Consider the following 9,014-nt stretch of genomic DNA (forward strand, 5'->3'; position numbering starts at 1 on the left):
ATTTAATCATTTATGCTATTGACTACATTTTCATTTATGACACCATCTTATTTTTTTGTTGATTAGCAAAAAGTGTTGTATAAGTTTCCATAAAACTAAAATATAGTCAATCTATTTCTTAATTTATTTTGGTAACTAGAATATACCAAGAGCAATGAAAAATACTATAAATACTACCCTTAATCCTTAATTATCTGCAAAACAAAGTGATCATTCTTAATTTAGGTCTGCAATGAAGCTTCTACTGCTGCTGCTTGCCTTCTTCTGCAGTCTTTCTCTATCAAGTTGTTCTTCTCATCTTAGCCTATGATTTTACTATATTCTGTTGTCATGTAATATATATATTGTACTAAACGTCGTTTGCACTTTGCAGGATGTGCCGTCCCTTATGATTACTCGGCAACAATAGAGGCAAGCTATGTTCTGTTCATTTTAGACATGTTGGTTGGATACTGTTGTTCTGAATCCTTTTTTTTTTTCTTTTTTCTCTTGATGTAGTGTCTAGAGAACCCTAATAAACCACAGTACAATGGCGGGATCATTGTGAATTCTGACCTGCAAAATGGTTCACAAGGCTGGTCACAATTCGGAAACGCCAAAGCTGATTTCAGAGAATTTGGAGGCAACAAGTTTGTTGTTGCCACACAGAGGAATCAATCTACTGACAGCGTCTCACAGAAGGTTTACTTGGAAAAAGGAATTCTCTACACTTTCTCGGGTAAAAATAATTTTGAATTTTGTGTTTCTTGAAGCACACTCTTCACAATTATATCATCTGATTGATTTTATGTTATACCTTGTAGCTTGGTTACAAGTCAACATAGGAAAAGCTCCAGTGAGAGCAGTTTTCAAGAAGAATGGTGAATATAAGCATGCCGGTTCGGTTGTTGCTGAATCCAAATGCTGGTCCATGCTCAAAGGTGGTCTCACCGTTGATGAATCTGGTCCTGCGGAACTTTATTTCCAGGTATGTATATACACAAGCATACTCATGGTCGAAATTGTTTTTTTACAGTTGTGAAATTTACAGGCTGCTCTTTCTCAACCAGTATATATGATATTTCCATGGTCATGTGCAGAGCGAGAACACAACGGTTGAGATTTGGGTTGATAGCGTCTCTCTGCAGCCTTTCACGCACGAAGAGTGGAACTCTCACCAGGAGCAGAGCATTGACAAGGAAAGAAAAGGTAACGTAAGGATCAGAGTCGTGAATGACAAAGGCGAGACGGTACCAAACGCAACCATAACAATCCAACAGAATCGACTCAGATTCCCCTTCGGGTGCGCGGTAGAAAGCAACATACTTGGGAATCAAGCATACCAAAACTGGTTCACTCAAAGGTTTACGGTGACAACTTTCGGGAACGAGATGAAATGGTACAGCACAGAAAGAGTAAGAGGCAGAGAGGATTATTCAACCGCAGACGCGATGTTGAGATTCTTCAAGCAGCACGGGATAGCTGTACGTGGCCACAATATTTTATGGGACGACCCTAAGTTTCAACCTGAATGGGTGAAATCTATGTGGGGTAACGATCTCTACAATGCAGTGAAACGAAGGGTTTACTCGGTGGTCTCGCGATACAAAGGCCAGCTTGCGGGTTGGGATGTTGTGAATGAGAATCTCCATTTCTCCTTCTTTGAGAGCAAGATGGGTCCTCAATCTTCTTATAACGTATACGCGATGGCTCATGCCTTGGATCCACGGACAACAATGTTCATGAATGAATACAATACGTTAGAGCATCCTCAGGATCCAAGTTCTAGCCCAGCAAGGTATCTTCAAAAGCTTAGGGAGCTTCAGTCTATCCGGGTTGGTGGAAATATTCCGTTAGGGATCGGTCTTGAGTCTCATTTCAGCACTCCTAACCTTCCGTATATGAGATCAGCTCTTGATACTCTTGGTGCCACTGGTTTGCCTATTTGGCTTACTGAGGTCGACGTTGATGCCCCTCCCAATGTCCGGGTAACTTAATTATACTCATTCTTTAATTGATTCCCATTTGTTCTTCCCCATTAAAACGGGGTTTGATGAACACTTCTCACCTGTCTGTTATGTTTTGTTATTCTTGCAGCCCTGGTACTTCGAGCAAGTTCTAAGGGAAGGCCATTCGCATCCAAAGGTGCAAGGAATAGTGATGTGGACAGGCTACTCTCCAGCAGGTTGCTACAGAATGTGCCTCACCGATGGGAACTTCAAGAACCTACCCACTGGAGACGTCGTGGACAAACTGCTACGTGAATGGGGAGGGTTTCGCAGCCAAACCACAGGTGTCGCTGATGCTGATGGATTCTTTGAAGCTTCACTATTTCATGGTGACTATGATCTCAGTATATCTCATCCTTTCACCGATTCAAAAGTTTCTTACAACTTTACGTTGTCTCCTGATGACTCCTCTTCACTGTCGACCCAACACTCTACTTTCGTCTTACCCGTTTGAGACGCTATGTTTACAACAACTTTGTATGTGATTATAGTTTGATTCTCAGTAACAAATTGTTGCAGATAGTCTATTTTAAATTGTAGCTGTGTGAGACGAAACTTCCTTATGGTTTACTTGATCTACTATATACAGTATAGTGGATTTTATTATCAGTAATACTAAACTTTTCCTAAACGTTGTCGTTCATATACTCGCTGTTGAACTTTATGTTCCTTTGTTTAAGCCAATCTTATTTATTTCCATGCAATCAAACATTCTTATTATGTTTTGACCCAACATTAATTGTCAAAATCGCAGACCACATGCGTGTGCGTCGTTGAGGAGGTCAACGTTTTCTGAAAAAAAATTATGTGTATGGATCATAATCTTTTTTTTATGTGTGTCAAATGATATGAAAAATACTAATTAAGGTGGTCAACCTTTTTTTGAAGAATATTATATATATGGGAAAATTAATATGGATCATATCCTTTTGTATAAAAATGATATGGAAAAATACTAATTGAGGGGGTCAACATTTTTTGAAAAATGTATAGGAAAATTAATTTAATATGGATCATATCCTTTTTGTGTAAAAGTTATATGGAAAATACTAATTGAGGGGGTCAACATTTTTTGAAGAATGTATGGAAAATTTAATATGGATCATATCTCTTATTTTTTGTCAAATGGTATGAAAAATACTAATTGAGGGGGTCAACGTTTTTTTAAGAATGTATGGAAAATTTAATATGGATCATATCCTTTTTGTGTCAAATGATATGACAAATACTAATTGAGGGGGTCAACGTTTTTTTAAGAATGTATAGAAAGTTTAACATGGATCATATCCTTTTTGTGTCAAATGATAAGAAACATCTCTTTATATTATTTATGTATAATTGTGTAAACATAGTCTTTCATCTTCCAACAACACCCAAAAAACGAGTTAATCAGCAAAACAAGGTTAGCAATCGTATTCTGCATTTTGAGTAACTTGATCCCAAACGTAGTCCATATATATGCATAATATAAAGAAGCATTGTACATGTATAAGCAAAATAGGAGAGACGTTTGCAATTGCATAGATATGTGTGTGTTTTTATACCGTATACATTGATATATTCTTGTCCAAATAATTTCTCTGTAAGAAAGAATTATTTTGCTGGAGAACAGTTTCTCTATATTTAGATGACGACACACCAGACACATACAACACAAGTGTTTCGACATAACTCCAAAAATGTTTCACGGGGGAGCAAAATTTTTAGGCACTAGTTAAATTCAAGTTCTAGCTCTTCTGTATAGGTGCTGTTCATTTTTGTTTCAGCAAATTTTGGGGCTAGAAACAAGTTATAATGAATTTTGCTATCCATCTGATATATAAAGCCTATTCTCAGTGAGTACAGTAAGCTTTACATAATGAATTTTGTCAGAATATTTCAGGTTTAGGAGGAAGGAAGATGAAGAATATCAACAATGGCTTCTTCCTTCTCTGGTGTCTTGTGTCAACAGGGATGTCTATTGATCCTTTCTCTCCCCCATATCCCCTTTCTCAAAACAGAGGTATATTTCATGTGTACATATATATATAGAGCACGAAACCAATCGATATACTCTGATGTAGCTATCTTACAATTTTGTTTCTTTGTCGCTTTTACTCCAACCAACCCAAATTTTTGCTTGCAAGCGTTTCACGAGTGAATCACACTTTCTAATCTTTTGGGGATTAGTAGTTTAGTACAACAGAGTTGTTAGAGACACACACACACACACAAAAAAACTCAAAGAGTTGAGAATTTATGGATGCAGAAGATCATATCTATATTTCCTAAAATAAAAGATTGTTAATATTCACTAAGATCCTAGTTCCTAAACTTGTGAGATACGGAATCCGTATTTCAACTGATACACGTGTGTCTTTAGAAGAAAAAGAAAAAAGAAAAAGGTATGATGAGCAACAGATAAAAAAGTAATTGTGATATTTCTTAAATTTTTGTAGGAAGGAAGATGAAGATGATCAACAATGGCTTCTTCTTCCTCTGCATACTTTTACTTTGTCTTGTTCATTCAGGGATAGCCTTTGATCCTTTCTCCCAAAGTGACTCTCTCAAAACAGAGGTAACCAAAACAGATACTACCTCATTGTATTTTTTTTATATTACAGGACAGGAGTGATTTTATTTTTTTTTATTTTTTTTGTGTGGTAAATTCAAACATTCTAATATTGGTAAATTTTGGAATAAAGTGTGTAATGAAGCCTCCGAGAAGCAGTGAAACACGAGGATTACTACGATTTAGCCGCTCTGTTGAAGATGACTCTGATGAAGAATGGAAAATAGATGGAAATAGAAACATTAGAGAAATGGTACACAGAATTCATCTTCTCCAAGGAAACATATACAGCTTCACTGGTAATTATCTATATCCAAACCATTCTCTAGTTTATATAATATTATACATCATCATTTCAAGGTTTCTTGTCTAGTACGTTACTGCTTCAAAACAGAGATAATTAGGTCGATTCTTTAATGTTGTGTTCAATCTGATTTCACTTTTGTTTCAAGTTTTAGTTTTCAAGGTGTTTTGGTTTAGGAGGTGTATTACCCAAATTGAAATAAAATCTTATCTAGATTAGTTTGGTACGGCTTAAATTTTGGTTTAGATTCAGTTTTCTATCTATTAGAATGATAATCTCAGAATGGTTTCGTTCAGTTTGTTGGATTGGTTAAATCGAAACATCCTTTGTTAATGGAAATACAGCTTGGGTGAAGTTAAGAGAAGGGAACGACAAGAAGGTAGAAGTTGTTTTCAGGACAGAAAATGGAAGACTCGTTCATGGAGGTGAAGTTAGGGCGAAGCAAGGATGTTGGACTTTGCTTAAAGGTGGCATTGTGCCAGATGTTTCAGGCCCTGTAGATATTTTCTTCGAGGTACAAACAACACTAGCTATATATGTATCTTCCTATGTGTATATACCACTGTGTCAACAAGGGTTTTATGTGGAAGCAGAGTGATGACAAAGAAGCAAAGATCTCTGCAAGTGATGTGTCGCTAAAACAGTTCACCAAAGAAGAGTGGAAGCTAAAACAAGACCAACTTATTCAAAAGGTAGCATATATATTTGTTCTTTTCTATCTATTGATCGGTGTGCTGTTTAAGCTCTTACATGACTTATATATGTGACTGCAGATAAGGAAGAACAAAGTGAGATTTGAAGTAACTTATCAGAATAAAACTGCGGTAAAAGGCGCAGTGATATCCCTAGAGCAAACCAAACCATCTTTCCTCTTAGGCTGCGGAATGAATTTTCGGATCCTAGAAAGCGAAGGGTACAGAAAATGGTTTGCGTCACGGTTTAAAATCACATCCTTCACCAATGAAATGAAATGGTATACAACGGAGAAAGTGCGCGGTCAAGAGAACTACACGTTAGCCGATTCAATGCTGAAATTTGCAGAAGAGAATGGGATATTGGTTAGAGGTCATACAGTGTTGTGGGACAACCCAAAAATGCAGCCAAGTTGGGTGCCAAAAATAGAAGATCCAAACGATTTGATGAATGTGACATTGAACCGGATAAACTCGGTAATGAAGAGATACAAAGGGAAGTTAACCGGGTGGGATGTGGTTAACGAGAACGTGCATTGGGATTACTTTGAGAGAAGGCTTGGTGCAAACGCTTCGTCAAGTTTCTACAAGCTTGCTTTTAAGCTTGATCCTGATGTGAGATTGTTTGTTAACGAGTACAATACGATAGAGAACCATAAAGAAGTTACCGCAGCGCCGATTAGGGTTAAGGAAAAGATGGAGGAGATTCTTGCATACACTGGGAATATTAACATTAAAGGAGCAATTGGAGCTCAGGGTCACTTTGGTCCAACTCAGCCTAACTTAGCTTACATGAGATCAGCATTGGACACTTTAGGCTCTTTAGGTTTGCCTGTTTGGCTTACAGAGCTTGACATGCCAAAGTGCCCTGATCAGGTCTGTCACCAACTTACCTTGAATAACAAGAAAACTTTATTACATCTTCATTCATTATCATAATCATATATAAAAGTTGCTTAACCAATTCAATTGCTTGATAGGAGAAGTACATAGAAGAGATTCTCAGGGAAGCGTATTCTCATCCTGCGGTGAAAGGCATCATAATATTTGCTGGGCCTGAGGTGTCTGGTTTCGACAAGCTGACACTTGCCGACAAAGACTTCAAAAACACAAAAACAGGGGATGTAATTGACAAGTTGCTCAAGGAGTGGCAGCAAAAATCTTCAGAGATTTTCATGACGGGCACCGAGAATGCAGAAGAAGAAGAGGAGGTCTCATTGTTGCATGGACATTACAATGTGAATGTCAGACATCCATGGTTGAAGAACTTGTCCACCAGTTTCACCTTGGAGGTAACTAAGGAGATGGGTCAGCGTCAGGTGGTTAAAGTTGTAATTAATGCTTGAAATTACAAAAAAAACAATATGTGACATTTTCAGAAATTCATATAATAATATACTACAGTAAAAGTTGAAAAGTCATCTACCATAAATATATAAATAACGTCTTCTTCTAGATAGACTATAGAGGAGCATCTATTTATGTCTTACACCAATATGGCAAATATGAAAGGAAGTGATAAAAGGGAAGAGAACACATGCGAGGACGGGAACATCGAAACCGGGAGAGAGCATAGGAATTATCAGCGAGAGAGAGAGAGAGAGAGAGAGAGAGAGATCAGAAAGTGACACATTTAAGATTTTGCAAAAGTGTTGTAGTTGTTGGTCGAAGTGCGTGTTGTTTGCACGTGCGCACATGTGTGAATTTGTTGAACCTTGCGTATTTTCTCTTTTTTACGTGCACACGTGCCCACATGCATGCCTGATTTTGCTTGCTTGCTATTTAGCACTCCTTCTATGAATATATATCAATCAATTTTTGTTCTTTTTTTCCCATCTATTTTTTAAAATTATTTGGACTCACATAGCTTAGCATGTGTACCAAATCAGAGAGATAGATGCAATTCCAAAAAAATATGATAATTCCTTCACACATTTCGATTTTTTTTCAATTCTGTCATCTTCTAACACATCCTTCAGTACGATTTAGCATATATGCTATAATATATAATGATTTTAATCATGTTTACATAAACTATCATTAACAAAAAAAATAGAAATTTTTTTACAACCCTTTTCAAAGCTTTAATCATACTATAATGACACCATTACATATCTCGTTCTCATGTTAAGGAGAGTGCCAAATTCACGAAAATATCATGTTAAGGAGAAATAATTAGGAGAGATTTTATTTTTCGACAGGAGAGATTTAGGTAAGAATTAAATTAGAGAGTACGAAAGGAAATTTAAAAAACAAAAATGGAAAACGAAGAAATGTGAGGGACATGTGATATCATAAAAGCGTAGTCAATAGACCGCTCGGATCTTCTTGTCACCACTTGTCTGTCTGTCGAACTCGCTTTGACCCATGCACCATCTATTCTAATTACTCCCACTAATATCACTACTTAACATTATTTAATAAATATTCATATAATTAACTAATCTATATACAAGTAATAAAACGTATACTATAATGTATGATCAAACGGGTATTTATCTCTTCTAGACTAGTTTTGGAGAATATGTCACGTGGGAACTTTTTATAATTTGGGATGATATTTAATAAAAATCCACGTATTAGGTTTCACTCTATGTAGTTAGATATATATATGCGTCGTTCGTTTATTTTAATGTAGTCAAAAATCAAAATATAAGCTTTGGTTTTATATATTTGTATTTTATATGAAAAAAATGCTTGGATACGAACGCTGCATGTCATTCCCATGTTACAACACTGGCATTTTAATAAGTAAGAGAAGCAAAGAGTTAACAAAAGAAAAAATTAAATCGAGTTCACATGTTGCGAACTTTGCAAAGACCGCTTCAGTGTGCCTAATAACGCCGACTTATCCATTAGTTGTTTTCGTAGTAAAATTTTATTTGGTTCATACTTGCTCTAATAACGACAAAACATAAGCCCAAATTATTAGACCAACCTACAAGTTTTGAAAATTAATAGGCAGAAGAAAGTAGGAGACGACGATAGATAGACGATGTGCTAAGACCATCTCCATTAGAGATGCTTAATGCAATGCTTAACACATTGCTTATATTAATTGTATTATATTTAATGTAAAATGAACCACAAAACATAAGCTTTGTAGCTTAAATTAGCTTTATAAGCAAAAGCTAAGGGCCGCTGACGTGTCAAAATATTAGTGGGTGAGTGGAAAAATAGAAAAAAAAAAAAACATTTTCCTCATAATTTGGCACAAATCAATATTACAACTAGTCGCTTATTTCGTTTTTAATTTATATGATTTCATATATACTTTTATATCATGATCTAAATATTTTATAGTATGCAATAACTTGTTTTCTTTTATAAATTATAATAAATGTTTCTATTTGTTTCTATCCATTTTCAAAAATACCCATTTTCAAATATGAAAAATTACAAACTTTTATATAGTTGATAAGGTACATCAAGATCATCATTACTACTGGGAAACTAAATCCAAATATTTATAAGGTTTT

General features: G+C 35.8%; 2 protein-coding genes across 2 annotated transcripts; both read left to right on the forward strand.

Moving 5' to 3' along the window:
• The first annotated feature begins 232 nt into the window (after window positions 1-232).
• Window positions 233-2,442, forward strand: LOC111829706 (anti-sigma-I factor RsgI6-like). Its single transcript, XM_023779605.1, has 6 exons — window positions 233-284; window positions 374-411; window positions 499-718; window positions 804-967; window positions 1,080-1,967; window positions 2,077-2,442. The coding sequence occupies exons 1-6, from the start codon at window positions 233-235 to the stop codon at window positions 2,440-2,442; spliced, it is 1,728 nt and encodes a 575-aa protein (XP_023635373.1).
• Window positions 2,443-3,779: 1,337 nt separating this feature from the next.
• On the forward strand, window positions 3,780-6,945 carry LOC17880043 (anti-sigma-I factor RsgI6). Its single transcript, XM_006283299.2, has 7 exons — window positions 3,780-3,990; window positions 4,427-4,545; window positions 4,673-4,838; window positions 5,188-5,357; window positions 5,437-5,535; window positions 5,617-6,411; window positions 6,516-6,945. The coding sequence occupies exons 1-7, from the start codon at window positions 3,888-3,890 to the stop codon at window positions 6,879-6,881; spliced, it is 1,818 nt and encodes a 605-aa protein (XP_006283361.1). The 5' UTR covers window positions 3,780-3,887; the 3' UTR covers window positions 6,882-6,945.
• The last annotated feature ends 2,069 nt before the right edge of the window (window positions 6,946-9,014 follow it).

Source organism: Capsella rubella, unplaced genomic scaffold (assembly GCF_000375325.1).
Source record: "Capsella rubella cultivar Monte Gargano unplaced genomic scaffold, Caprub1_0 scaffold_7, whole genome shotgun sequence".
In the NCBI taxonomy this organism is placed as follows: Eukaryota; Viridiplantae; Streptophyta; class Magnoliopsida; order Brassicales; family Brassicaceae; genus Capsella; species Capsella rubella.

Bases quoted from the DNA above. Each gene is read 5' to 3' on its own strand.
- LOC111829706 (XM_023779605.1), top strand. From the start codon at position 233: ATGAAGCTTCTACTGCTGCTGCTTGCCTTCTTCTGCAGTCTTTCTCTA. The intron at 412-498 runs GCAAGCTATGTT...CTCTTGATGTAG, and splicing joins ATTACTCGGCAACAATAGAG to TGTCTAGAGAACCCTAATAA. The intron at 719-803 runs GTAAAAATAATT...TATACCTTGTAG, and splicing joins AATTCTCTACACTTTCTCGG to CTTGGTTACAAGTCAACATA.
- LOC17880043 (XM_006283299.2), top strand. From the start codon at position 3,888: ATGAAGAATATCAACAATGGCTTCTTCCTTCTCTGGTGTCTTGTGTCA. The intron at 3,991-4,426 runs GTATATTTCATG...AAATTTTTGTAG, and splicing joins TCCCCTTTCTCAAAACAGAG to GAAGGAAGATGAAGATGATC. The intron at 5,358-5,436 runs GTACAAACAACA...ATGTGGAAGCAG, and splicing joins CTGTAGATATTTTCTTCGAG to AGTGATGACAAAGAAGCAAA.